A 27,507-nucleotide genomic window follows, 5' to 3' on the forward strand; every position below is an offset into this window, starting at 1 on the left:
ACTCAAGAACACAGAACAGGTAAAGACCTGGGATTAGAGAGGTTGACCCCCCCTTTACTATATCCTTTCCTTTGTCTCTCCATTAATTACTTCCCTACCCCCCCCCCTTTTATTTCTTCAGAGTAGGGAAGAGTGTAACCTTTAAGGTTACACACATGACTTTAGTTAAGTATATAAAGGGCTATTTGTAGACACTTAGAGATTATCTTTGTACTTGCTCCTGTACTTAGGTTGACCTCTCCAATCCCAGGTCTTTGCCTGTTCCATGTTCTTGAGTTAGGCTCTAGCCTTTACATACTTCTGGGTTTGTCTTTGTCCTTTAAGGCCTAATACAGAGTTTGTACAACTTACTTGTTCAAGTTTAAACACTGTACCACTACAGTATTTGTCTTCTTCATAGTAAGTTCTCTCATAACTACATTGTTTACTAATCTAATACATAAGTAGAACCACTACTGTGTACTGTTAGATACTGTTACAAGTATTGTCTGTAAGTGTTTGTGTTACTGTCAACTGTATGTATTAAGAATTAATATACACATACTATAGTCAAAAGTTTTGAAGAGACTCTTACAAGGTGACTAATAAGGGATTGTCATGTATATCCTCTGTATCTGCCTTAGCCAAAATGGTGCTGATAGTGATAGTGTGGAAGAACTCACAGTTATGAGAAAGGGCTATTAAGATACAGGTCTGAGTATGTTCTGGATATACACAATTACTAGTAAGTATGACTTGTCTGACTAACTGAAATGTTCATTCTCTTCTACAGCTTGGCTCACAATTGTTCTAATTGACTGTAAGAAGTCCTTTGTATTCTAAACTGTTATGATTCATATTATTTGTCATAATTTTGGATATTCTTCTAATGTAGATTGTTATACTATATGCTGGAAGTTTGTTTGTCTATCAATTGTTAAGATCAAGTGTGAAACATGACATCTGTATAGATAAGACACTGAATGTGTGTTTAAAAATGGCTCTCTTTTTGCAAGCAGCTACTATACTCAGTATTCTTGTTTATAACACAATAGAAGACAGTATTTTCCTCCTCTTTCCCTTCTAAGCCTATTTCTGTTGAAGAAAGTTACTATTTAGTAACTGTCAAGAGTCTTACAAAAGACTTAACTATCTGTACCTTGAGTGTTAGGCCTCTATATGAATTAGTAATAGTATAGTGTATATTCATAAATAGCTTGTCTGAATATTTAGTAATAGTTTCAGGATATTACTAATACTTTCCAGGTTTCTTTTACTCTACCTTACAGTTTACAAAGTAGTAGATATCCAAATACAAATGACTTTCAGAGGGCTTCAACTTGTCAAGATTATTATTCAGGATCAGGTCATATGTTATTACTTGTAAGTGAAACAAAGTCTTATTATTTGAACAGTCATTTTACTTGTATACAATATTATACAGTTTTATTATAGTTGCTACTTTGAAAATGGCCTACATTATTACTGACAAACAACAGACTGTAATCATCTTATTCTCAGTTAGGAACCCTGTACTTCTGTGTATCCTTAGTGATCAATTGTTGATCAACTTGAAGGAGACTACTAGCTGTAATGTAAATATTGAGTCAAATTATTATATGTCTGGATAAAGTAATATTGTTGAATTTTCATAATGTAAGTTACTATTATTTTTGTATTTTCTCCCTGACTCAAGAGTTATACTTATTTTTATTCAAGTTGCTTGTAACAGAATCCAGTATGACTGGGTCTAACTATTACTATATTGATATTTATTTGTCTTACAAACAGGTATACAGTTGAAAATGTCTTATTACATTACATTGTAATGCATAAATAGCATAATGTATAGACTTTTGGCCAGACCAAAACTCAGGTCCTCAGCCAAAATGTATTGTTATAATGCATAAATTGTATCATGCATTGGGTTTAGCCCTCTCCCAACATTATACAATAAGACATTTTCAACTGTATTACCTTTACATTATTCACAACTCTACCAATGTATAACTGTATAATTAGTATACAAATTCCCTGCTTATATCTACCTTGTATGGAAATCTAAGAAGACATTCAGGATGAGTGCAACAAGTGTATATATATTTGACAATGAAACACTTAAATAATAGTATGCCTTGCTTTGAGAGAATGGAAATAAAAAATATAGAGAATGTCTATTGCCTAAACCGTGGAACCATCATCCCCAGTCGAGGAAGATCGCTCTGGTTGCAATCCCTTGCTTTTACAAGTTAGAATGAAGAAAGCTGGACAAACTAGGGAGAAAGCCGATTCTAATCGAAGGCGCATCCGATGACTCATCCTACTAAAAATGTATCGATCTGCCTATTTAAGTTAAGCCAAATTTGGAGTAATCCAAACGGATCCTATCGTTTTGCACTAGAAGTATGATGTGTTCATTTGTTATTCAATACGCTCAACGTATCACATGATCACATGCCTTCTTCCCCTTCAGATATATACCCGTCTGCAGTACTCCTTTTTGTACCTCCAGGCCCTGTAACCATGCGAATGCATGTCTGCCTCTTGGACAGTCTATCCTCGCTCCGACCCAGCACCCATTGACCCAGAATTCGTGCCAATGGCTGTATCTATAATCAGAATCGAACAGTACTGTTCAGTTGTGTCTGCGACACTTTTAGTTTACTACTTTAGTATGTTCATGATCAAGTCTTTCGTGTCGAGTTAGTCCTAACGCTACATACAGTGCTACAAACGGACAAGGAGGTTCGGTTTTCTGTCGATTACGTTGCTGATAATACTCAGAAGTGAACAGATTAAGTACTTCTGGGTTTGTCGCTTTTCTCCTATGGTCTAAAGCGGAGTTCGACTTACTCTTTCAAGACTACACGCTGTACTACTGCAACATTCATCTTCTTTGCAGTAAGTACTCTCATAACGCGATTCCTGTCTAATCTCATCCATGAGCAGAATCGCTTTTTCGCAGTGTTAGGCGCTGTTTCACGCATTATCTGTAAGTATCCTTATTACTGTCAACCGTAAACATTGTAGATTGGCGTGCTCGTACCGTAGTTAATGGGTTCAAAGAAACTCTGGAAAGGTGCGCAATTAGGTATAGTTAACGTCTATACACTGTCTTGATGAGCCCCTTTCTCTAGCTGTGGGTTCTTCCACTCTACATTTATTCGCAACCTTTTCGTTGAGTCGATTTTAGGTTTTAGTTCATTCTGGATAGGCACGATCAGTAGTAAGTATTGTCTATCTGACCATTTGAGGCGTGCTCATCTACTTTCAATAGCTTGGCTCACGACTGTTTTAATCGATTGTAAGGAATATCATGTATCCTGAACTTCCGTGATTCATGCTATCTGTTTTGCCCTGGTAGATATTCTACTAATGCGGGTTGTTGCACTATACAACCAAGGTCCGTCAATTGATTATCGATATTGAATGTAAAGGTGACGTTCATATAGACAGGAGACTAGAAACGTGGTTAAAAGTCATCCTAATCTCGCAAGCGGCTGCAACGCTTGGAGTTCTCGTTTATTACACGTATTTGGAAAATGGTATTATCTTTTTTTCTTCTCAAGAGCTATTTCGGCTGAAGGAGGATGCTGTCTAGTAACCGTCAGGAGTCTTGCGACAGGCGTAACAATCTGTGGCCTGAGTATAAGACCCCCATATGAGTTAGTAATTGTGTGGTGCGTTTTCACAGATAGCTTGACAGTTTATAAATTGACTTTCTTCAGGGTGTTACCGATTGCGAACGGATTTCTTTTACTCTGTTTGGCGGTCTACAAAGCAGTAGATATTCAAAAACACACGACTTTCAAGGGCCTTCAACTCGTCAAGGTTATTGTCCAAGGTCAAGCCATATATTATTGCTTGTAAGTAAGATAAAGTCATTCTTACTCAACCTTTAAGATTAACGTCTTCATAGCTTCATTGCGGTTGGAGCTCTGAGAATGGGCTTCCTTATTACCAACAATCCACAGACTGCGATCATCTTGTTTGGAATCGGGAGTCCTGAGCTCCTATGTATTCTTGGTGATCAGCTATTGATCAACTTGAAGGAGGCTGCATGCTGCGATGTGAACATACAGTCGAATTATTGGTTGTCTGGAGCGAGTGATGACATTGAACTTTCGCAGTGTAAGTCACTGGTGTACTTCCAATGTGAATTGAGAGCTGTGCTTATTCATGTCAAAGTTTCTTGACGTCAAAATTGGAACGACTGGTTATACTGTGATTGTTTTTATATTTGTTTTGACTAGTGTATAAACATGTTTATCTATTTCTATTTCCACATGTACTATATTTGTCACCTCTTATCTCTACTTCATATTACAGAGAGAACAATCAAGGCAAGACGTTCGAAACCAGTGTAGAATTTGTTAAAGAAAAACCTTAGTTCCTGTGGCGTCGTGTGGCGTTGTGTGGCGTTGCTTCGAGACATTGTGTGATATTCAGCAGGTGAAATTGACCACTCCCCAAAGGAGAAAGAACATTCTGATCTGATAATCATTTGTCATTCTTTTACAAATTGTGAATGAAGAGTCTCGAATGGCTTGCCAAGACTGTTCAAGGGACTTGTTGCAATTGCTGACAATGGCTCAAGGCACGCTTATCAAGCTACATAAAGCTAATGTTGCATGGTTAGGTATTGTCCGGTACTGTAAGTATAGTTTTACCCTCATAGTATGTGATTCTGGATTCAGAACATACAATCCTGTGGTTACATCAGATCCGTTGAATAGATTAGCAAGCAGTCTTCAACACATGTATGTGAGTGAGAAAATGTGAGTGTTGATTGACACAGGGTTCTCAAAGCATAAAACAGTATAAGTAACATAGTATCAGCTGTTCTGTTTGATCAGTCAGGAGGATCAGGGCTCGGGACATTCAATCCCGTGGCCACAGTAGTAATTAAAAATAGCCAAGATGTGTAAACAAGGAGTGGTAATGTCGGATTAATGGGTAGAAGAAGATAGGTCAGATGAGTTGTATAGTTGTGGAACGTGTTTATACTGAATGTTATACCTTTGGATTGTATTTGACTTTGACTTTCATTACAGCCACTCAGGACCCAACCTTAATATTAATCCTGCTCCGGCACAGTTGTATTTGGAATGGGTGTACATGAGCAGTGTTGAACAATTTGTTATTGCTCCTGTAAATATGTTTTCAAGGAAGATTCATATGAACACATATTATTAAACAGTGAATAAAGTGTAAATACTTTGATACAAGAAGACAACATAAGTGTGTTGTAGTTTCAAGCATCCTGTATTCAGTTCTTTTCCCGCTCGTACCTCTTTTCGTGTCATCAAGTTGTTTTCTTTAGTATAATGTGATAGTTCAACAAAGGGTATGATAATTAGTGTTGTCTTTATTCTTTTTCGATTTGCCTATCTTTTGGAGACTACAGGCTACAGTTACATTATGTATTCTCACGTCCATCTTCTTGAAAAAGATCATGGCTGAGACAAGGGTGATATAGATTTGTTTACTACTGCTGAAGAACCTCAATATTAATTGTACAGCCACGGTCAGATTCGAAATAGACACATACAAGTGGTGTTGAGCACACTATCGTTATTCCCATGTGCTTGTTTACAACTCAAGAAGTGAGCTTTGTGAAAGAACCAGTCAAATATACTTCTTTTATCAAAAAAGAAGTTTCAGAAGGAAGAGCATGTGTATATAATATATGGATAGATTTGCAATGCTGTGTTTGGTGCGTCGACTCGGAGTTATTACCTGGTCGTGTACATGGTGGAAGTTGGAAGATGGCCTCAAGGGTCGGGAGTCGGGAGTCGGGAATCGGGACGTGTCTGTCCTGTGGTCACGGCGGAATGTACTCAGAGGACTTAGCAGCCATGCAGAAAGTAGATAGGCTAGTATTGACACCGAGGTATTGAGTATTGAAGGAAGTAAGTCAGATGAGTGGTTTATTATACTGTATTACTGTGTGATCACTTTGACAGAACACTATGAATGAATTACAGGTGATATAGTTTGTCAATTAGGTCTTGTGTTAATGCTAAGATGGTATGGAGCAGTGCTTTGAATTTGGTTAGAGCCGCTAAAGGACCCTTGAGCCTTCAGCGTCAAATTTCAATAGTCATGCTCATGCTGCTGGAGCCATGCGTAGTTGCATTCGAAATAGTTGAATTCGAAATAGGTGTATATGGGCGGTGTTGGACGAGTTATTGCTGTTCCTGTTAGCTTGTTTACAAGTTAAGATGACTGTTTTGTAAAAGAAGTTGGTTAATTAGAGAAATAATTTGAGAAGATAACATGAGCAGAAGTCTGTCGACGAAATACAATAGGATGAGTATGTGAAAGAACTCGCAGTGTTGGGCGCTCACTCCGTGCTTTTCTCCGTAGGCTTGATTACGATTAATCATTACATTCTAGGAAGAATATGTTTGTGAAAGATAGACTTAGCGATAGTTCGAGAAGACGAACGTGAGTATGGAAGAACCAAGAGTGATTCGCGTTTAATATTTATGTCTTAAGATTGCGCAGAGCAATTAATTGCTTTGACTTTGATCATAGCCGCTTAGGACCCTCGGGCTCTCAGCGTCAATATTAATCCCGCGGTCATAGTTGTTGTATTCGAAATAAATGTATATGGGCGGTGTTGAGCACGATATTGGTGTACCTGTAAACTTGTTTACAAGTCAATAAGAACTCTTGTGATGTGAAAAAAAGAACACGGTGGTATTCGAGATAGATGGATAGTGTCGGCATGGAATCGTTGTTCCTGTAAGCTCGTTTACAAGTTAAGAAGAGGGGTTTTGTGGAAGGTCTGGGAAGAGATGATTCGAGAAGATGAGCATGCATGAACACGAGTATCATGATGGAGAGAGATTAATGTTCGCGATATCCCGAAACTTGCTGGGGTAACACTTGTGAAGAGGATACAGTTGGAGTTGTTGTTCCTGTAAGCTTATTTACAAGTCAAGAAGAGTGATGTAAAAGAAACAAGCTAGAGATACTTCGAGGAAGGAGAACATAGAACATGAGTATGGAGAGAGATTCGCGATACTCCGTTGTTTCGACCGCCGGTCACCCTCAATCATACAAGTTGTCTGGATTCCAATCATTCCATCTCTCGTTAGCCTGGGGGATGTCTCCACCTCGCGGTGTTCGGTCTCAGGGTGAATTGGAAGTTATTCTGTGCGTAAGTTTGCGGACATTCTTTTAAGTTCTATTAGCCTCATGTCTAGTCTTCTTGATTCCCGAAGCTACATAACTTTGTGCTACCAACTCTTCTTTAACACATGCTTGTATGTGGGGACCCTTACTAGCGCCGTAACAAGCGCCGCTTGTACTTATTGGCAAGTTATTGCGGGTTCGAAATGATGATCGGTGTTGCTTGTTATTCTGTATTTATTTGATTGATTGTGCTGACTGATGGCTGACGGTGTAAGCTTGTAAGGAGGTACAACGTTCGCGGGAGCTAGCGAGATAGGTAATGAATGCAAGATTATGATGTAGTATGGAGATAAAGGTCCCGGTTCCGTGCAATTATAAGCGCAAATCGCGTGTTGGATGGATAAAGAGACGCTTAAAAGAGGGCGGGACGAATGGTATGGCAACGGTTAACGTTATCTGTCTGTCTGTGGAACGTGTGCCGAAGACGGGCCGTTGCTCCGTAGATAAGTGATAAGTAGAGGTACTTTAGTAGAGGGAGTCTGCGGATTGTCTTAGGTATAATTACACATGAAGAAATGATGGGAAGTGAGAAATGGACGGTCGCAAACGTTGTTGAAAGGTTCTACTATAGAATCGAACGTGTGCCACCGTCTTTTGGGGTGTATGCATTGGGAGTGAATGAGTGAATTGGGACCTGAGGCTGGAGCTCCAACTCGAGGGACGGAAGACCTCGACCAATTGCCGGCAAGGTGATAGATCGCCGTATACAGATCACCAACAAAATTTCGAGGGACGGCAGTTTCCGTGATTGACGTTGTGTCCAAAATGGGCAGGGGGAATCACATGCCAGATCCTCAGATGCTTTATCTCTGCCACCCGCTCCTTCACTTGTTCTCTCACTCACTCTCACTCATCTCGTCCTCCTCCGCATCTCTTTCCGCTTCCACCACCTCTTCCCTTTAGCAATGGCAACAGAAACACAGACTGCCCCCTCGGTGCTCACTGCGCCCCCAAACCTCCCCCAGTACACGGTGCTCTCGCGTGTTGCGAGCATCCCACTTATCAGTGACTCCCTCGCTGTACTTCATGCCACCCTCTTGAACAATGCTTTGACTAAGATGCCTTACTCCACTGCGCAAGCTATCGGCTCTGCTGCGTTCCGCGTATCAGAACCTATTCAAGCGCGCTTGGCGCCTGTAATCAACCGCGCGGACGGTATCGCCAACAAGGCAGTTGACGTCGTTGAGAGTCGTTATCCTTATCCATTCCACGCGCCTACCGAAGAGATCTACGGCCACCTCAAGCAGCACAGCGAACACGCGTACGGTGTCGCGAATAAGACTATCGACGATAAGGTCCGCACGCCTGCATATGGCATTGTCAAGGGCGTCGACCAGGTGAGGAACATCTCTTCCGTTACTCACGTGTATGACGCAGTGGCTGATTGCGTGGCACGCGGTGCCTTTTTAATTTTTTCCAGCGTTTTACACCTGTCGTTGATCGTTTTGCGTCTGTCGTGAATTCAATCAACTCCAAGAAGACAGATCCCGACTCCCCTACTCCCGACGGTCCTGCCACTGGCACGCCTAACGACGAGTTCCAGTACCGCCGTGCATTCCGCCTTTCTCTTAGTCTCAAAGACAGTCTCGTAGGTCTCACCAATGAACAGCTCAAGCAGATCCAGGAGCATAATATTTTAGTGTACGTTTGTGGTTCATCTGATCCATTCCATTCCTTGTGCATATATGCATCCGTGGACTAACTTTTCGATCGATCTTTTAAATCTTATTCAGTCAAAAAGCCGCTGCGACGGCACACTCCATTACTTCGACGATCTCGACCTCATATGATGCCGCTGCCACCCGTGTTCACGCGCTGTCGGACACTATGGTTGGTGAGCTGCATGGCTTGCAGACGTCTGCGTCGGCCCTACCCGCGCAGGCTCAATCGTCCCTTGGCGGGCTCTCGGAGCGTCTCGGCCCTGTCATTAATGAAGTGAAGGAAATACTTCGTTCCGACGCCCCTGTAAAGGAAAAGCTTGCTCGTCTCCGACAGACTGTCGAGCAGCAGATCCAGCCTATCCTAGCTAATGCAACTGCGAGGTTACAGGATGCGGTCAAGGCCGTTCGATCGAGGGCTGAGAGCGTGACTGCGAACGGCAAGTCCGCGCCTGCGCCGAACGGTACAGTGCCGAATGGTGACAAACACTAATCTTGGTGGTTCTGATCATCCCGGGTTTCACATGCTTCCTCTCTTTTTCTGCCTTTTTATTATTCCGTGTCTTTTCTTCAGTCACGCTGCGAAAAATCATAGACTGTACTGTTGTTCACCCTAGCCTGAGCTTGTTCAATTGTCATTTGTTTTCATTGTTCATCTTTTTTCGTCAAGCACTTCTCCTGTTCCCACTCCATTATTTTAGTAGACTCTCGCCCCGCTCCAAGTTGTCGTTTTTTTTTTTTTTTTCCTTTCCAACTTCAGCTATGAATCCATTAGATACATATGCTACGTCATAGAATACGAATTTACACACGAGTCAGGAATGACAATGTTTATGTTATGTTGAATGGTGCAAAGTGTGAAGTGTAAACGGTGGGTGGGAAGATTAAAGTCTTCATGTGAGAGACATAAATGAAGAGAAAAGAAAGTCAACCGGGGGAAAGGAAGGAACCAAAGTTATCTCAAAACACTGTTACTCCTACTTGTACTTGTAGTATCCCGACTATCGTGGCTCTGTACACGGATCTCAGCAACGTCATCGGCACCGTTCGCGTTAGTGCTAGGAATGGGCTCAGGCCTAGACGCGTTTAGACTGAGGTTGAGAAGGGAGGCCTTTTCGTCTAACAACTCGTGATTCTCGTCGTCACCATCGTCCGAATCGAGAGGTTCTTCAATGACAGCACCTGCTTCGCGGAGAGTTTGATATGCGTTGTCGACCACCTGTGGGAGTAGGGATTGTTAGTTAATACGAATTTGATGAGGAATAAGAAGGAAGAGAGAAAGGACGGAACGTTAGTATATGCACATGAATAATGAATATAGTCACAATTGGAATTGGAATGTTAAGGAGTGTGAAGAATATTTAATGAAGATCGAGAATTTTAACGAATTAAACGGATTAAGACAACCAAATGATTGGAAAAAGGAGAAAGGAAAGGAAAAAAAAAATAGACAAAAAAAATAAAAGAAACACGTGCAACCTCGGTGTTAAGCAGACGGACGGACAGACAGAAAACACAGGAACACAGGGACACAGAAAGTATGCAAGCAAGCAAGCACAGGTAGTCGGACGGCAACGGATGAAAGGAAGGAAAGGAACTGAGATGATTAAGAAAAAGAGTAGGACGGAAAACACATGCAACATCCCGGAGTTAAGTGGATGGGATGGAAGCGCAGAAACAGGGGTATAGAAACATAGACGCTCGGACGGCAACGGAGTCGGAGAATGACGAGGGGCCGGAACAAAAGCCTATATGCTGGGCTGGGAAATTGGAAATTACAGCACTGCACAGCCTCCTGTCCACCCTCGTCCTTGACTCCGAGGCCGAGGTGAGTCTCGGAAGGACTGATTGTGCGAACGAAACCTGAGTAAGAAGCCGGTGGACAACGGGATGCTCTCATTGCATGTGATATTGTTCGTTTTCCGATTTTCACGTTTCCGTCCGATTTGACTGTTCATCTCGCCAAGATGTGAACAAACAATGTCCTGTGCTCTCCGTGATTTATGTGCTTTGTGTGTACATCAAAGCTCGGGCGCATCCAGACACAAGAAATGAACAATAGATTAAAAATATAATGATTAAAAAAAAGGGCGAGAGGTGAAAGAAAAGAAAGTGTAGGGAAAATAAGAGCAGAAATCCACGTACCTCAATATTCTGGCCTGCGCTTATCGCCTTGATGATCTGCCCCTCATGTCGAGTATGTAACGTCCGTCTCAATGAACATGCGAGGAAAGATGACATGGTATTGAGTGGCCATTTCGGTGGGACAAGGTCGATTACCTGTTTGCGTTAAATCAGTTCACGTCAGTTCTTTAAGGGAGATTGGGAACAAATGGAGATGACGTACGTCCGTAACGTCGAGATTGATAGCTTGTGAGTTGAGGAGACGGGAAGTCCGGTTCATGGTGGATTCACTGTTGATAAAACCAAACCAAAGCACAAACGAGTCAGTACACCAACTAGAAGCTAGTCGAAAAAAGCAATGCATACCCTCCACTCATATATACACCCAACAATACCTTCAACAACTCCCTCCTCGTCGCCTCATCCGCAACTTTCGCTCCACTCCCCATGCTAGACGCAGACGCGCTGGAACCTAGGGTAGGTGCTACACCACTGACAAGCGCGGCCCATCGTTGTAGTCCACACCGCTCGCCAATCGCCCAAGCGACTTTACCTGGGATGACGTCTCCGCCGAGCGTACAGTACGCTTCTGCAGACGTTGGGTCGTGTACGGAGCGTACGAGTGTGGAGATAGCTTCTTCGTGTCTGCCGAGCTGTCATAGTGTTATTAATGAATCTTTGTCAAGGGAGAGAAAATAGCTATTTGAGATGGAAAACATACTTTGCCGTATAAGATCGCCATCTCGATTCGAAGAACCTTCTCTTGTGCTCGTATTCGAGCGAGTACTTTCTCCACGTCGTATAAATTGGAACCTTGAAGAAGAAGCGCAGCTTTTAATCGAGTATTTCGGCTCTCTGATTCGGGGGTCGTAGATGCGAAGTATAGAAGGAATGGGACGTCGTTGTGGCTGGATGCATATGACGAAGCTTTAAAAAAAAAGATGTTCGTGAGATGACTTTTGTAATGAAGTGGAAGAAATAGCAGACCTTTTGCTCGCCATAACTTCGCGGTAGTCTCGTCGGTGACGAACTGGAGAAGTTGATCGATGTAAACGTCAACAAGTTGGCTATGAAGAATCCGGTCCTTAATTCGACAGTTGGGCATCAAACATTGCCCTCCTAACAACGAAGAAGAAAAGAACGAACCTGACGTCGCTTTTGTAACACGAGGTGCTCCAGATACCTAACGCCAGCCGAATCACTCGATTCTCTTATCCTCTGCAGGAGAGAAAGCTCGTCCGAAATTGATACCCGTTTTGAGTCTCGTGATATAATAAGCTGAGTAACTATCAGTGAATCTGTTCGATCATTAGGGCAAATTCATTACCTTCAACCCGATCTCAGGGTCCTTTCCGGTCAACCAGAGACCCCATCGTTGTGCCTGCTCTCGACTGGAAGTCTTGTTCAGCAGTTCCGTCATTTTCGCCAGTGGATCCTTGATATCCTCGTCTGTCCAGATTCCGTCAGCCAGTCTGTGAACTATCGTCAGTCATGCCCAGACGAAAATACAGAAAGTTTTAGAATCACTTCGACCAAGCCTCGAGGAGCTTCTCTTCATTCCCAGCCTTCTCGTATAACTTGCACAAGGCGTTGTACTGCCCGTTCTTCTCGAACGTTGATTCAACTTCTTCGACGACGATATCATTTGCCTCATCAACAAGCGTATAAAGCTCAGTAGTGTCGTCCGTTTCAGCTAGGATCTTCGCAAGTACAGTATCCACGACCTGCACAGACAAAAAAATTCAAAATTTAGCACTTGGACTCGATTAGCAAAATAACGATAACCGATATTTACAGCATTCACAGAAGCACTCTGCGGTTGCGAGCCAGGTCTCGCTAATAACCTCCTTGTCCTATACTTTCTCAGATACGAAGCAAGCATATCCCTCGCTGTCGCGTTCAACACTCTCCTGAGTTCGGCGGTCGGTGGAGCAGATTCGACATCGGGTTTGATGTGAGGCGCGTAGTTCTTCACTAAGTCGGCCATGACTGCCATCAGCGACGGCACCACATGTGAGCGGGACGGGTGCGAAATGTCGAAGGGAGAGGTAAAATGAAAAGAAAATGAAAAGAAAGAAGAGTAGGTATATGCACAGGCACAAATGGCAAGGAAATGCTGATAGATTAAAAATGTGTTAGTGCTCACCGATTTCATCTATGGACGCGGCGCGCGGAAGGTGTTCCGCGATGCCCGCGTAAACATCAACGTCCAGAGCGGTGTTCAGGACGTTCCCACGCAGGTCAGGGAAGTAGCGAACGAGTAATCGAGGGTCCGTCTCTCCTGCTAAGAGGTGTCGACCTGCATCCTCAAAAAGGGTTTCCGAAAGACATAGGAAGCCGATTCGTTGGTAGACATAGCGGAGTTCGTCTGCCAGCTCGTCGTCGGACGTGTTGCTCCCGAGCATCTTACGCTGGCTTTGGTCGGCGAGGTCGACTACGTCATCTATGCGATGGCTTTCTAATAGCGCTTCGGCTTGGGAAATGAGGGTTGAGGGGAGTAACGCCTGGATCGAGTTTTCAGAAAGGACGAGGACGTTGGACCTTGGGAAGAGAGGAGGCCGGGAAGATGATTTTGAGGGAGGTAGAGAGTTAACGTCTATATCTGATAGAGCGGAGTCAAGCCGAATAGTAACAAGCTTTAGCTTATCCGTTCGTTGAGTAGAGGGTACTAGGAATCCCGTGTGCGAAGGGACGATAGCGCGTGCTTCAGATGCACTAGAGTCCGGTATGACCTGCACGACTACCTGAGTTTCAATGGAATGAATCTCTATGGTGTGGTTTGGCAGGAGGGCAGCCACATAGGGATAGTCCATGCCTTATGTGACAAGTCAGCCTACAATAAAGCAAGATAATTGAGATATCGTTACTTACATAGCGATACAGGATAACTTGTCCATTCGAGCGTGCCACGTACGGGATCACCATTGCCAGTGATGAAGACGCCCATTGCGCTAGGGCCCATATTGCTCGTGACTAGGAACTCTTCGTCGCTTATCGGGGTGACCGATGGTCGTGTTGGAGTGTCGCTATCTGGTGCTTGGTTAAAGGGAAGAAGAGGGTAGGAGGTAGCAGCCATAAGGTCAATCATATCGTAGTTCTCGGCATCTGCTGCACAGAGATATCGACCGTTACGTCGTCCATAGCGGATGCTAAGAGCATTTGGGACTTCCTAATGTGAGACCCATAAGTATTCGGTAGCGTAACTGTAAAGCAATAAAAAGTTCATACTCTCTGTTGAACAAGTCGCTCCTTCAACGAGTACATGGCAATATTCGTCCGTTTGATCACGCAGAATTCGATGGGTTCAATTTGCTGATACGGTTCTGTATTCGGAGGAAGACGCATGTGTTGCTCGTCCACCGAGAACGAGATGACATTGCGTATTGGTCGGATGATGGATGGGTGTACGGGATCAAGTGAGGGAATGATGTAGAAATGAATTTGATGGTCTAGGAAAATGTTAGAAACACAAGAACGTGAAGAATAATGTACGCACCGCTAAGGATAAGAGCCCTCGAAATACTTGGGCATAACGCAATCTCCTCTATTGCCTTGTTCGTTGGGAGAGTCTGCCGAGAAAGTAGAGTATACGACTCTGGCTTCGGAAAAACGTTCAATATCTTGTCCAACTACATAAACAACTTGATTACACTCACCGAATCTGGTCCATTCGCCTGCAGTGCATATCGCAGTAACGTCCCATCGGAGCATCCAACGTATATTTCCGAACCTATATCAGTTACACAAATGTCAGGCTTACATTCCACTTGTGGTTGTATTTGGGCTACCAACCTACGGCTTGCGCGCAGGTTACCTGTGGAGTTCCCGAGCTCTGAGGTGCGGGACTTCCGAAGCCTGTTTACAGTCCTGCGCATTAAAAGATTGTAATATTCAGGCAATTTCTATGATATAGCGTACCAAGACCTGAGTCGGGGACGTCATGATCAAATACAAGAGGGACGAGTTGCTGAAGCTGGAACGGCGGGACGTCGAGCGCGGGTACAGAAGCGAACGCCATCAAGGCTCACGCTCAAACAACAAAGCAGTTTAATGAGCAGGAACCTAGTAATGAATCAGGTGTAAGTGGCAATAGAGCATTGTTTATGACAGTTGTTAGTGACCAGGTACTTGTATCCCGCTGTGCTGGATGGTAGCAGTCATGATCTCGTGGTTCCGGTCACGTGATATATTAAATATTAATTTCACTTTCTTTTCGGAAGTTGTTGTACCACCCGTCAAAAATTAAATTTTAATAAAAATAAAAATTCCTTCTGCCATGTACCTCTACAAACCGAAAGCTATCTAGTTTAAGTTTCATAATCAGATGTGTTGAACATACAGATACACCAATACTATCAGAAAGCCCAATTTTTACTTTAATTCTTCTCATCGCGTTCCCGCTTAACAGCCTCTGCAGTAGCCTTCAACGCCCTTCCGAACACTTTCAATAACTCCTCCCTTTCCTCAGTACCCACACTGACCCTCACAAGCCCTTCCTCAACGCCCCACTGTTTCACCCAGTCCAATTCCTCGTAATGCGCAAGAATCGTGTACGGACACGCAAGCGTAAAGCTCGTTCCCAACGACGGGCCTTTCAAACACTCCAGCGCGTCGAAGAAAGCATGCGAGGCAGAAAGCGAGGTGAAAGTGACCGAAAATAATCCTCCATATGCCGAATTCGAGGTCTCCTTGGATAAATGTGGCGACAAGCAGACGAGGTAGTTTTCTGGTGTAGTGAATTTCGGGTAGAATACTTCCTTGACGAGATGCGGAGAGAAGGACTTGAGAAAGTCGCAGATCGCTTCGGCGTTTTGGTTGATGAGCTGTACACGTCGATGGAACTGCCGTGAGTTGCGTTCAAGGAAGATAGCGTCTTCGTTGAAGTAGATGTCGTCGTATTCGCTTTGGAGAGTTGATTTGAGAAGGGTGTAATGTCTTCCGCTTGGGTTCAATACCAAACTAAAATTAATAACCGCTTCGTCAATCCCAGAATGAATATGCGTGACAAGAGAAATGAATACCTTCCACCCATGACGTTCGAATCGCCACTAAACACCTTTGTTAAGCTACTCACGACGATGTCTGCATATGGAAGGACGGAAACATTCACAAAGTTCCCAACCGTCTCGTCTATGACGATCAAGAAATCATACTTATCCGCCAACGCACGTAAACGCGGCAGGTTCGGCGACCGAAGGAGCGGATTTGACGGAAACTCTGTAAACAGCGCCAAAATCGGTGGACTCGAAGACTCCGAATGATTAGGAGAGAGTTCGTCCAGAAGTTTCTCAAGCGCATCGATATCGCTATCAAGCCCGTGTCCGAAATGATAGCACCCTGGCCCCCATTTCTCCAATATTTTAAGCGTATCGGTGTATGGAAATCCGAAACAAACACTCTTTTGTGCGGGGCGAGTTAGGAGTGCGAGGTGGTGAGCCCACCAGATTGCTGACATGCCAGTTGGATAGAGGAAGACATCGTCCTCCGTCACGTTCTCCACACCGCGTGAACTCGGACCTAGCTCGACTTCCTCGCGACCTGCAGAAGGGTAATTCTGGGTATCGTTGACGTTATTACACGAATCGTGTACGAGGACGCCTGCGATCCGGCGACGTAAGGCGCGCTTGGCTGCAGCTGCATAACCAAGAGGCAAATTTCGTCCGTAACGTTCTTCAAGATATGAAGCGACATCCATAGATGACTCTTCCTCTGGTGGAACTGGGGAGGGCGACTTGACGGCGTAATGTCTATTTTGAGGTTTAGACGGGGCCTTTCTCTGCGCGGGTCGGTCTTCACTCGTTGGCGAGGTTGGTGACTCCGAGATCATCGCTAGGCATCTCTCGGCTGTCCGGCTCGAGATACCCATACCGGTATGTTGCCAGAACTTCTTCGCCAAAGGGAATGCATCCGAAGGGAATAACACGATATGCAGATCTACACACGTAGAACTTGATGGGACCGAGCTATCTTCTGGACAAATGAAAAATTCAATCAACCGGACAGGAACTGGAGACGTAGGGTCTGGCGACTGGGCAATCATGAATTCTCGACAAAATTCAGCCGTCTTCTTCGATGGACAGAGTAAACAGAGTTCGCCTTGCTTGCCGAACTTTTTCTCGCAGATACCTGCGAGCTAAACCCCTGATCAGCATTTATGCATATCTAAATAAATAAATGTAATACAATTCGAACATACCTTTTGGATACTTTTGTGAATGAAGAAACGTGGATAACCGGTGACCATTGCATCGACGACTCTCTTCTCTCCCTCTTCATACCCGACGTTATCTCGCCATGTAGGTAAAGAGACGGAGATCGCGTGCGCTGTGAAAGGCGGTACTGGTTGACCTAGTGTTTCCGTCATTGTGGTGGTCATCTTCACCTGTTTTAAGAGGTATTCTTTACACTACCAACGATGTATCAATATCCGTCAGAAATCGTCGTGCGAGAGACTCATCAACGTGTAGTAGCAGGCTTGGTAAAAGTTTAAAGCAATTGACTCCGCTAGCCCTGACAATAGTTATGGTATCACGTGAACAAAATAATCAATTTTCGGAGATTTCGGACTTGTCTCCTTTGACGAGAATGCATAGCAGCACTCGCACTTTGTACTAGTAAGGATAGCTAACGGTCGGGGGCAGCACAGGCTGAAGAAAAGACGTATAATATATCTGTCTCCCTCTCCGCTAGCCAACGTTCCTCTTACATGGACTCTGCCATAGCCTTTCTCTAAAATGTCTTGATTTCCTGAATACACTTCCACGGTTCATCACCCATGCACTACTTCTATTAGCAGAGAATATCTACATCCTTACATTAGAAATAAACAGTTTCACATATTGCACAAAAACCTCTGATAGATTGCTTCTCAAGAGCAGGTTAGAGTAAAGTCTGTCTGACTAGTTTTACTATCTTAACTCTTTAGTACAAGCACATTTAGGTTGAATTTAGAGAGGATAAGACTGTGTAAAGACCTGGTAGAGAATAGATAAGAGGAGAAGGTGTATATACAATAAATGAGATCCTTTCCTTACAATTTACAGATTGTACATTAACATTATGGCTTTACTCCTAACCTAGAACTTAACATTTTGTGAGAGGTATAATCTGATTAGTACTAGGGAAAAAATTACAAGCTATATACTATCTGTTGAAAATGCACCCTTTCATTGTGGTTGCTACCTTACAGGAACATGAGAAGGTGGCACATCACTTTATCATAGTAGAAAGTTATAATTGACTACAAATTGAATATATATATTTAATAGCAATATTTGTAGTCTGCACATCCATCCTATTACTGTAAGTTGAAATCCATTATTATACAATAGTATTATGTGTTCATAAGTAATGAGCTATACCTTTCTCATCTTAAATATTCTCATTGAAAGCCTCCAAGAGAACGTAGCGGCGAAAACCATTAATCCATGCAATAGTTCTTTCCAGACCTTGGATCTTACTATCACCTGCACGATGTGCTTGGGCGAGAGCAAGCTGCCATTCAAACTCTCTTTTGAGCAAGTCTTTTGTGTACGAGTTCAACTGGTATGTCCCTTGTTCAGCAGCATCGAAATCGGCTGTGCCTTCAAGGATTGCGAGTGTTGCCCTAACATAATCCCAATTCGCAGATTCTGCTAGAACGTCGAATCTCTCTGAAATCTTGATGAATGCTTTGATCGCGTTCTGCATATGTTGCACTCTTTCCCTTCTGACTTCACGGCTGCCACGTGCATGCCTCTCATGAGTATTAAATAAGTCGTGAATGTACCCAAAGAGTTCCATCTTGGGTTATGCACAAGGTAAGAGGAAATATCAAGCTCAGATCTTCAGGTCTCAGTCAACTGGAGGTCTGGGAATTGGTGTAATTGACTCATATTAATATACGGCATGGCATCACTAGCACTTAACAACCGGATAGCCCCGAGGACTACTCATCTGCAAAGTAATGTCAACTGTTCATTATATCATGATGCATTTATATTGCGTTTCTTAGATAGGAAGTACAGATCATTACAGTGTCAATGTGCTTAAGCTTATTAGTATACTTACAATTATGCTATTATGCAAGATCAATGATTCAATAAGTATTGTACTTGAGAATAGCTTCCAAACTAGTAATAAAATTTACTAAGGATCTAAAATCATATACTTATATAACTAAACAAGGAGAGAGGAAGGAAAAGAGGTATAGAATTAATGCTAACTCAAGTATGTCCTTGTTTCATTCTAGATTATAGAAGGAAAAAGAAAAACAATCAGAGGAAATTACAGAGAAGAGCATTTATTAAGTTATTGTAAGATAAACAAACAAACAAGTGAATAAATAAACAAACAAGTTCTCTGTACTCCTTTCTGTAATGCAAGTCTTATACTTATATACAAATACAATCCTATTAAGCATTATACATAAGAACTAGTTTTCTTAACTAAAGATAAATCAATTTCAAGCTCCAATATCAGCTGTATAATCTTATTTTCTTATAGTTACACAAGTTAACAATCTTTACTTACAAAATATAGTTAAAAAAAGGAGAAATAAATATAACCAGAGAAGAACTATATACTTTTTCTTATAGTCTAAGCCTTACACTTATACATTCTAATTATTAATATACTCAGACACTTGCCCTTTTTGTAATTACTAACTTATTTATATCTAAATAGTTCAAACAGTTAGATAGGATAGATAATAGATAAAAAACAAAGTAATGAGACTGAGACTGAGACAGGACAGAATAAAGCTGAAAGAACTTATCAGTTACTACTAAATAAATTATATGAGAATACCTGTTGTAAGTCTGACTAACAGGAGAATACAGGATTTGACACTGACAGGGAATAGAGGGTTGGATAGCCTGAGACTACTGTATATAGTGGATAATTGAGAAACACTTTGTAATACTGTTGGTAATATTATTTCTATTAGTGTATGTGTACTATTGTGTGGTTAGCCCTGGTTGGCTTTGTCACCTTTGAGCTTCTTGCACTGTCACGAATCGCTCATCTCTCACTTCCTTTTTCCCTTTCACTAGAGTTGTCAATTGCTACTGACATTGCCAGCTTTATTATTTGCCCCAATATTCCAAACATGTTCTCTTCCTGTGTGATGCATATGTAAGGCACTGCGTTACAGTCAGTTGAATGGTCTGCCGGCTTACACGGGGTTGATTCACTGCTCCCATGCAGGGTTTCGATGTTTGATGCGCTTTAGGCCAAGGGTTGTACAATAAATAACGCGTCAAAAGAAGCCATACCGCCGCATCAGTCTGCCGGATCACCTTACTCATATTATCATATCCTTGCGTTGCCGGAAAATCCATGCAACGCATCAGCTGCATGACTCCCGGCACAACAGATTCTGTGGATATAAATTAAAATGCTCATAGGTGTGTGTGCTTGAACTGACAGCTTTTGTCTTTGTTTTGCTCCGCTTCTAAAATGAGCCAGTCTAAAGTTGGTGAAAAGAGAACTGAGATGCCCTATAGTAATTTTGTCTAATCGTTTAGTTGTATTTGACCTCTCATTATTCTTTGTCTCAGTGCATCTCGGTAAATCAGGGCTGAAAGTATCCAAGATTATTTTGGGTTGTATGTTGTATGGCTCACCAGAATGGATGCCATGGCTTCTCAGTGAGGAAGAAGGATTAAAGCATATCAAAGCTGTGTAAGTAGCAGTTTTACACCCATTCGAATTAGTTTCTTATAATATCCCGTCTTGTTAGATACAATGCAGGGATTCAGACATTCGATACAGCCAACGTCTATTCAAATGGGCTCTCGGAAATAATTCTCAGAAAGGCTATCAAGAAATTCAATTTTCTGAGAGACGAGATTGTAGTCCTCACTAAGCTCTGCAATGTTGCTGGTTGCACGCCTGGAGAGATGTACCGTTTCAATGTCGGAAACAATCCAGATAATTATGGTTACGTTAATCAATATGGGCTGAGCAGGAAGGTAATGTTCATATACTGCATACTTTTGTGTGCTGACACAATTGCTTATTGACTTTTCCAATGTAAAGCACATCTTTGAATCAGTCAAGCATAGTTTGGAACGTCTTCAGCTTGATTACATCAATGTACTGTAATGCCATCAGTTTGACAAGAATACACTAGCTGAGGAAACTGTAAGATTGTCATTTACTCAAAGTTGTCTGGACACTCATTATATATCAAAGATGCAAGCCCTTCATGATGTTGTCAAGGCTGGATATGTGTGCTTCATTGGCATGTCCTCATGCTATGCCTGGCAATGTTTGTCCCAAACATACATTGATCATCAATCCCTTGCTCATCAGGAGAAAGTCACATTTCTTGTAATTTCTTATAGACTTTGTAAAGTAACATATGTATTGTTTATACATTATAAAGTAATTGTAAGGCTTGTAATTGAATTGCAATGTTTAAATAAGACATATTAATGTATATAAAGACTACATAAGTACTAGGGATGAATAAAATCTATTACATGTATTATACTAACTTTGTATGACAACCTAAAGTGTTATACTTGTATTATATTTAAATTATAATCTTAAAGAAAGAGTTGAATTTATAATATAATAATGTAATAATTACTATTGTTACCTTATAATTTATACAAAAGGTATATTAATGTATATTATACTTAGATTGTTTATACAAGTAGTTTACAATTATTGTAAAAAGCATTTCATCTACTTGTAATAATTACATTAGTGTGTTTATAAAGCTATATACATGTTATATTACTTTTTAATATATTACAAAGTAGATCAATAATTTTATTTTATACCTAAATACAATAATTGAAATGTTCTATCAGTTGACAACTCATATTATAGTTGCTTATGTAATCAACTGCTGAAGATTGAGAGCATATAATGATGCATTTCTCTTTGTCACTCCTTTACCTCCTACCTTTACTGTCTCCCCAACCCTCTGCCCCTAATACTATGTTGTTACCTCTGTTCTCTCTAGTCAAGTCCTTTACTCACAAGTGTCCTACTAGTAGACACTCTGTCTGTAACAACATAGGTAACAAACATTACTGTACTTGTCTCTCTATGAGTCTAATCTGTTACTATGATGCTTACACTAAGCCTCAGATCTTGTAATAACACAACCTAGCTGATAACACTATCCTTCAGTGTAAAGTATAAATAGTCAGCCTACTTTATAATAGTCTGTATAATAGTTGCTCATCCTTCTCCTCCCAACTTTTTGTCTCCCTTCCATCCCTCCTACTCCTTACTCTACCATTTGTATTGCCTCTCCTTTACTGTCCTCACTTTTTTACATTCACCTTCCTTTTTGCATTCACACACACATCTGTATTGTTTACCATTGCTAAACAACTTCTTTAATAATTTCATACATTTGTATGCCTCTTCCTACTCTGTAGTACAGACAATAATAATGAGTACATACTTGTAACAATGTCTCTGTACAACTACTCCTGTTGTGCCACTCTCTCTCTCACCTAGTACACACTCTCCTTTTCCACACATTCAGTACTTGAAACTACTCTAGATAGGCTCACACTGTATACATTTGTATTCCTCTGTACTAAGTATAGAATCATATTAAACAGAAGTATTAACCCACTACTCTCACCACCTACACTGAGTCTGTCAGCAACTTCTACATTACCTTCTCTCTTTATGTTAGGATGTCCCAGAGATACACTCTTGTAATTAATGACTCAGTACACTGTACTTTCTATTACTTACTATAGTAAGAGTATACAGTATACACACACAAATACAGATTTGCCTGTAGCTCAAATCAGTTTGCTCAACACTCCAGATCTCAACCTAGTGTACTACCTGCCCTTCCTGTACAGTGTTATAGTGTGTCCCTCTCCTTACTTTAAGTGTCTACACTTACTAACAATTCTGTCCCTTAAGTAAAGACTAGTTTAATAAATATTTAAAGTATGATTCTCTACAACTAGACTCTCCTTTCCTCCTTTCTTTCTTCTTACTTGTCTGCATGCTTGTTTTGTAAATACAATATTATTAAAATACAATGTAGTAGAATAGAACAAATACAAGTGTATTAAAATGTAAATACTTAATTATAAGAGAAAAAAAAGAGAAATAAATAAATATCTAGATTGTAAAATATTATAATGATTTTAAAGTCTTATAAAGCTCTTATAAAGTATAATAATATCTAACAATATACAACATACTTTTAAAGCTTTACATTAGATTGTATATATTATAAAACTACATTACTCTTGTTAAAATACAAAGTTCTTTTAATATCTTTTTATTTTAGAAGGTTGGATATAAGTTCATTTACATATTGTCAACACTTATAAACCTTATTCATATTAACAATTTGTACATACCTTTTTGTATCTTACATAGCTTTTTATAATTTTCTCATTTTTAGAGGTTAGATATATGGTCTTTTATATTTTTTAGAAAATTTAGAAAATTTATATGTTTATAAGCTAATATAAGCTTTAAGACTTTTCCCTAATGACTTGTGCATGGATTCCTCACACACCTGCTTGGTAAGCAGTCAAAACAAGATCAATCAGATGAGTGAGTAAGCTAACTCTTAGTATTCATCCATTTATAACCTAATATCTAATGATCTTAATTTGTCTTTAAAATTTACAGGATTGTACAATCTTTACAGTACATTTGAAGGTAATAGGGAAGTCAATTGTTATATTGAAGAGCTTGTAAAGAAGAAAGGCCATATAATGGCACAGATTACTTTAGTATGGATTGTGAATAAGGATTCTGTAGCTACTCTGATTGTTGGCACAACAAGCCTACAGAATATGAAAGAACTAATTAGTAAGCTCTATATTATATATAGTGTACAGAGAATTGAGTACTGACTACTCATTTACTTCCTATTTGTGTAGACATAGTATATATTAAACTGACAAAGGAAGAAATGAAGTACTTGGAAGAATTGTATTAGTTAATACTAGTTCTTAAGATTGTATTTACTAATTCTAAGAATGATTAAGCAAGTAATAATTACTGTCAGTTATGTTAGCAATTATAAATTGAAGGTTACAGATGTGTGAAGAGAGAATGACAGAATTGCTTGAAATTTTAGCTAGGAAGACAGAAAATAACAAATTACTAAGACTTAGTAATTTTACTTGTCAAGTACTAATATTAACAAAATAGTAGAGTAGTTCTATTATTATAGTAATTAAAGAACTGAGTTAATTTCTTTGTGTATTGTTAAGATATACAAAACAATCTTTAGTAGTAGAATCACTTATCTATAAAAGGAAAGATACAATCAATTACAGATCATATTCATTCATATTTAATAGTAGTAATATTTATACTCAGATTAATTCCTTTGTATAAGAATTTAATTCATGTGTCATTTGTTCTTCATTAGCAAATTTTGCTAATTGCTCAAGTCTTTAAAGTTGATTTTAATGTATACTTATTTTCTAGGTTCTTTTACAAGCCTTTAGTTGACTTGCTCTACAGATTTAATAAAAGTATTGATTATATTCTGTATATGTTTCACTCTTTACTTTTAGACTTCTATATCTCTACTAGTGTACTTTTATAAGCTCTATATAATGTTATAGTTCTTTACTCTTACACCTTCAGTTCTACAGGTTCTACACCCTTCTGTACTAGAACTCAGGACTTCTGTCCCTCAGGAGTACTATCTATAAACTATATGTAGACTGACTCTTACTACTACCCCTCCTTACTTTATTATTCTGTTCCTTTGACTACTCCTTCATTCCTTATTCATTCTATAGTCTCTTACCCTTTGTTTATCCCTTTATTCTTTGTACATTTATCTTTGACCTTCCCTTCCTTCATTTCTTTATAGCTCATTATTCTTAGTAGCTTACTATTTCCTGAGTACTCTTGTATAGTTTAGTATATATAAGTATATAAGATTAGACTAGTTCTATAGTCTTAATCTTGTCTACTTTAGGTAGTCCTGTACTCTTAGACTTACTCTATATACCTTACACTTGTCTTACTCTCTCTTTCTGCCTATTCTGTAAGTTCTGACTACATTCTAGTACTTATATTCTGTATTTCTATTGTATAGAATAGTTGTAGCCTAGGTCCTCTTACTAAGCCTTCAGGTCTCCTCTATACTGTTACTAACATCAGATTAAGACTACTCATTACTACCTTACAACTCTCCTACATTTTAGACATTAGTACACACTGTTACATTAATCTCTTTTCTTTGTCCTAACCCTTTTACATTTTTAAATTTTAAACTTTCTAAACCCTTTTAAACTTTTACCACCCTTCTTCTATTCATTACCCCTTTTAGTTTAGTGTTGATTCCTTTGTAGTGTAAACATAAACCCTTCTAAGCTAACTGTTACCTCTACTGTTCTGTCAGATTAGTAGTTATAAGTAGACCTAGCTCAATATATACAGACCTCTATCTAAGAGGCCTTTACTAACTACATACTCTCAGCCTCCTCAGAACCTGTTCTAATTGTTCTAGAAGTTGTAACCTGTTCTAGAAAGAAAGTGTATATAGTCTACTCTTCAGACTTTAATGAGTAGCACTTTAAGGACTTCTAGTACTAAGTTAAACTATATGTAGCTACTACTTTAACTAATCTATTCTCAGATCTCAATTGTGTTCTATTTGTCCTCTCCTTTATAAAGGAAGGTAATACAGTCACCTAGGCCTAGAACTGGATTGAAGGTTATTAGATCAGAAGTATAATCTGACTTTAGAATAATGAGTTGTACTCAGAATTTATAAGACAGCTCTGTACTTCCTTCATTAATCTGAACAAGAAGTGTAATGTGTAAAACAAGCTTACATCTTTGTAACAGGGTAAACATTCTACTAATACCTTCTTTCAGGAGTTTAATATTCTAGTCTAAAAGGTAGGATTTGTTACAATTATCTACCCTTGTACCTTCAGTTCTAAGGGTTCTACACCCTTCCATACTAGAACTCAGGACTTCTGTCCCTTAGAGGCACTGTCTATAGACTATATATATACTGACTCTTACTACTACCCTTCCTTACTTTATTATTCTATTCCTTTAACCACCCCTTCATTCTTTGTTCATTCTATAGTCTCTTACCCTTTGTCTATCCCTTTATTCTTTGTATCTTTATCTTTGACCTTCCTTTCTTTCATTCTTCATAGCTTATCATTCTTAGTAGCTCATACTCTCTGAGTACTCTTGTATAGTTTAGTATATATAAGTGTACAAGATTAGACTAGTCCTATAGTCTTGATCTTGTTTACTCTAGATAGTTCTGTACTCTTAGACTTACTCTATATACTCTACTCTTGTCTCACTCTCTCTCTCTGCCTGTTCTACAAGTTCTGACTATGTTTTAGTACTTGTATTCTGTATTTCTGTTGTGTAGGATAGTTGTAGTCTAGGTCTCCTTACTAAGCCTTTGGGTCCCCTCTACACTGTTACTAACATCAGATTAAGACTACCTATTACTACCTTATAACTCTCTTACATTTCAAGCATTAGTACTTACTGTTGTGTCAATCTCTTTTCTTTGTCCTGACCCTTTTACATTTTTAAATTTTAAACCTTCTAAATCCTTTTAAACTTTTACTACCCTTCTTCTATTCATTACCCCTTTTAGTTTAGTACTAATTCCTTTATAGTGTAAATATGGACCCTCCTACACTGACTGCCACCCCTACTGTCCTACCAGATTAGTAGTTACAAGCAGACCTAGCTTAATATATACAGACCTCTATCTAAGAGGTCTTTACTAACTATGTGCCCCTAGCTCCTTTAGAACCTGTTCCAATTGTTCCAGAAGTTATAACCTGTTCTAGAAAGAAAGTGTATATAGCTTGCCCTTTAGACTTTAATAGGTAGTACTTTGAGGACTTCTAGTACTAAGTCAAACTATACATAACTACTACTTTGACTAATCTATCCTTAAATCTTAATTGTATCCTATTTGTCCTCTCCTTCATAAAGGAAGGTAATACAGCCACCTAGGCTCAGAACTGGATTGAAGGCTATTAGATCAGAAGTCTAATCTGACTTCAGAACAATGAGTTGTATTCAGAATTTATGAGGCAGCTCTATACTTCCTTTATTAATCTAAATAAGAAGTACAATGTACAGAACAAGCTTGTGTCTCTGTGACAGGGCAAATGTTCTACTAATGCCTTCTTTCAGGAGTTTGATATCCTGGCCTAGAAGGCAGGATTTGTACTTAGGTTCAATAATGTCCTTATTAGAATACTGGAAAAAGCTCTCTACCCAGAACTAGTTAATAAGATTCTCAGAATAATGCTAGAACTGGTCACTTACACTGAGTAGAAGACATACACTATCTCCTTCAACTAAGCTACAGCTTAAATGTATCAAGTCTGTACTGAATGTCTACACATGTGTCTGACTCTGACAGTTCTGAGCCCTCAGATTGATCTGCCTGTTATTCACAATCAATCTATTCTAATAGACATTAGAGAAGCCTAAAAGTAAGAAGCATACTTTACTTATAGAAAGTCAGGGTACTAGATTAAGGACTGTCTACAGAAGTAACAGTATATCTGTCAGGTCATTAGAGTAATAATGAGTAATG

The 27,507-nt window shown here is 40.1% G+C and overlaps 5 protein-coding genes across 5 annotated transcripts; 3 read left to right on the top strand and 2 right to left on the bottom strand.

Annotated features, from left to right (window-relative positions):
- Positions 1-2,595: 2,595 nt before the first annotated feature.
- FOMMEDRAFT_171506 (uncharacterized protein) lies at positions 2,596-4,283 on the top strand. Its single transcript, XM_007271891.1, has 14 exons — positions 2,596-2,651; positions 2,705-2,724; positions 2,774-2,788; positions 2,842-2,880; positions 2,929-2,975; positions 3,035-3,060; positions 3,173-3,205; positions 3,257-3,283; positions 3,344-3,382; positions 3,432-3,524; positions 3,581-3,659; positions 3,708-3,845; positions 3,899-4,110; positions 4,168-4,283. Coding segments are annotated over exons 1-14 (777 nt in total). The 5' UTR covers positions 2,596-2,650; the 3' UTR covers positions 4,176-4,283.
- A 3,537-nt stretch (positions 4,284-7,820) lies between these two features.
- Positions 7,821-9,652, top strand: FOMMEDRAFT_115046 (uncharacterized protein). Its single transcript, XM_007271892.1, has 3 exons — positions 7,821-8,519; positions 8,603-8,823; positions 8,916-9,652. The coding sequence occupies exons 1-3, from the start codon at positions 8,088-8,090 to the stop codon at positions 9,331-9,333; spliced, it is 1,071 nt and encodes a 356-aa protein (XP_007271954.1). The 5' UTR covers positions 7,821-8,087; the 3' UTR covers positions 9,334-9,652.
- Positions 9,653-9,795: 143 nt separating this feature from the next.
- FOMMEDRAFT_162532 (uncharacterized protein) lies at positions 9,796-14,982 on the bottom strand (the record flags this gene model as incomplete). The annotated part of the gene is made up of 17 exons (XM_007271893.1): positions 9,796-10,059; positions 10,986-11,120; positions 11,188-11,254; positions 11,331-11,617; positions 11,686-11,891; positions 11,952-12,048; positions 12,111-12,242; positions 12,292-12,436; positions 12,492-12,688; positions 12,760-12,953; positions 13,111-13,779; positions 13,836-14,133; positions 14,193-14,413; positions 14,461-14,563; positions 14,621-14,694; positions 14,757-14,819; positions 14,883-14,982. 17 exons carry the CDS (start codon positions 14,980-14,982, stop codon positions 9,796-9,798), a joined length of 3,252 nt encoding a protein of 1,083 aa, XP_007271955.1.
- Positions 14,983-15,235: 253 nt separating this feature from the next.
- FOMMEDRAFT_24166 (PLP-dependent transferase) lies at positions 15,236-17,411 on the bottom strand. Its single transcript, XM_007271875.1, has 3 exons — positions 17,161-17,411; positions 15,986-17,097; positions 15,236-15,923 (listed from the first exon to the last, which is right to left on the bottom strand). Exons 1-3 carry the CDS (start codon positions 17,326-17,328, stop codon positions 15,341-15,343), a joined length of 1,863 nt encoding a protein of 620 aa, XP_007271937.1. The 5' UTR covers positions 17,329-17,411; the 3' UTR covers positions 15,236-15,340.
- Positions 17,412-20,340: 2,929 nt separating this feature from the next.
- On the top strand, positions 20,341-21,050 carry FOMMEDRAFT_32340 (Aldo/keto reductase; the record flags this gene model as incomplete). The annotated part of the gene is made up of 4 exons (XM_007271884.1): positions 20,341-20,350; positions 20,504-20,627; positions 20,686-20,917; positions 20,985-21,050. The coding sequence occupies 4 exons, from the start codon at positions 20,341-20,343 to the stop codon at positions 21,048-21,050; spliced, it is 432 nt and encodes a 143-aa protein (XP_007271946.1).
- Between the last annotated feature and the right edge of the window lie 6,457 nt (positions 21,051-27,507).

Source organism: Fomitiporia mediterranea (genome assembly GCF_000271605.1).
Source record: "Fomitiporia mediterranea MF3/22 unplaced genomic scaffold FOMMEscaffold_19, whole genome shotgun sequence".
NCBI lineage: Eukaryota > Fungi > Basidiomycota > Agaricomycetes > Hymenochaetales > Hymenochaetaceae > Fomitiporia > Fomitiporia mediterranea.

Excerpts from the sequence above, each read along its gene's own strand:
- FOMMEDRAFT_171506 (XM_007271891.1), top strand. Across the intron at positions 3,284-3,343 it reads CACGACTGTTTTAATCGATT|ATATTCTACTAATGCGGGTT; the intron begins GTAAGGAATATC and ends TTGCCCTGGTAG. Across the intron at positions 3,660-3,707 it reads TATGAGTTAGTAATTGTGTG|GGTGTTACCGATTGCGAACG; the intron begins GTGCGTTTTCAC and ends GACTTTCTTCAG.
- FOMMEDRAFT_115046 (XM_007271892.1), top strand. The coding sequence starts at position 8,088 with ATGGCAACAGAAACACAGACTGCCCCCTCGGTGCTCACTGCGCCCCCA. Across the intron at positions 8,520-8,602 it reads TTGTCAAGGGCGTCGACCAG|CGTTTTACACCTGTCGTTGA; the intron begins GTGAGGAACATC and ends AATTTTTTCCAG. Across the intron at positions 8,824-8,915 it reads CAGGAGCATAATATTTTAGT|TCAAAAAGCCGCTGCGACGG; the intron begins GTACGTTTGTGG and ends AATCTTATTCAG.
- FOMMEDRAFT_24166 (XM_007271875.1), bottom strand. The coding sequence starts at position 17,328 with ATGACGGAAACACTAGGTCAACCAGTACCGCCTTTCACAGCGCACGCG. Across the intron at positions 17,098-17,160 it reads TTCACAAAAGTATCCAAAAG|CTCGCAGGTATCTGCGAGAA; the intron begins GTATGTTCGAAT and ends TCAGGGGTTTAG. Across the intron at positions 15,924-15,985 it reads TCGAACGTCATGGGTGGAAG|TTTGGTATTGAACCCAAGCG; the intron begins GTATTCATTTCT and ends TATTAATTTTAG.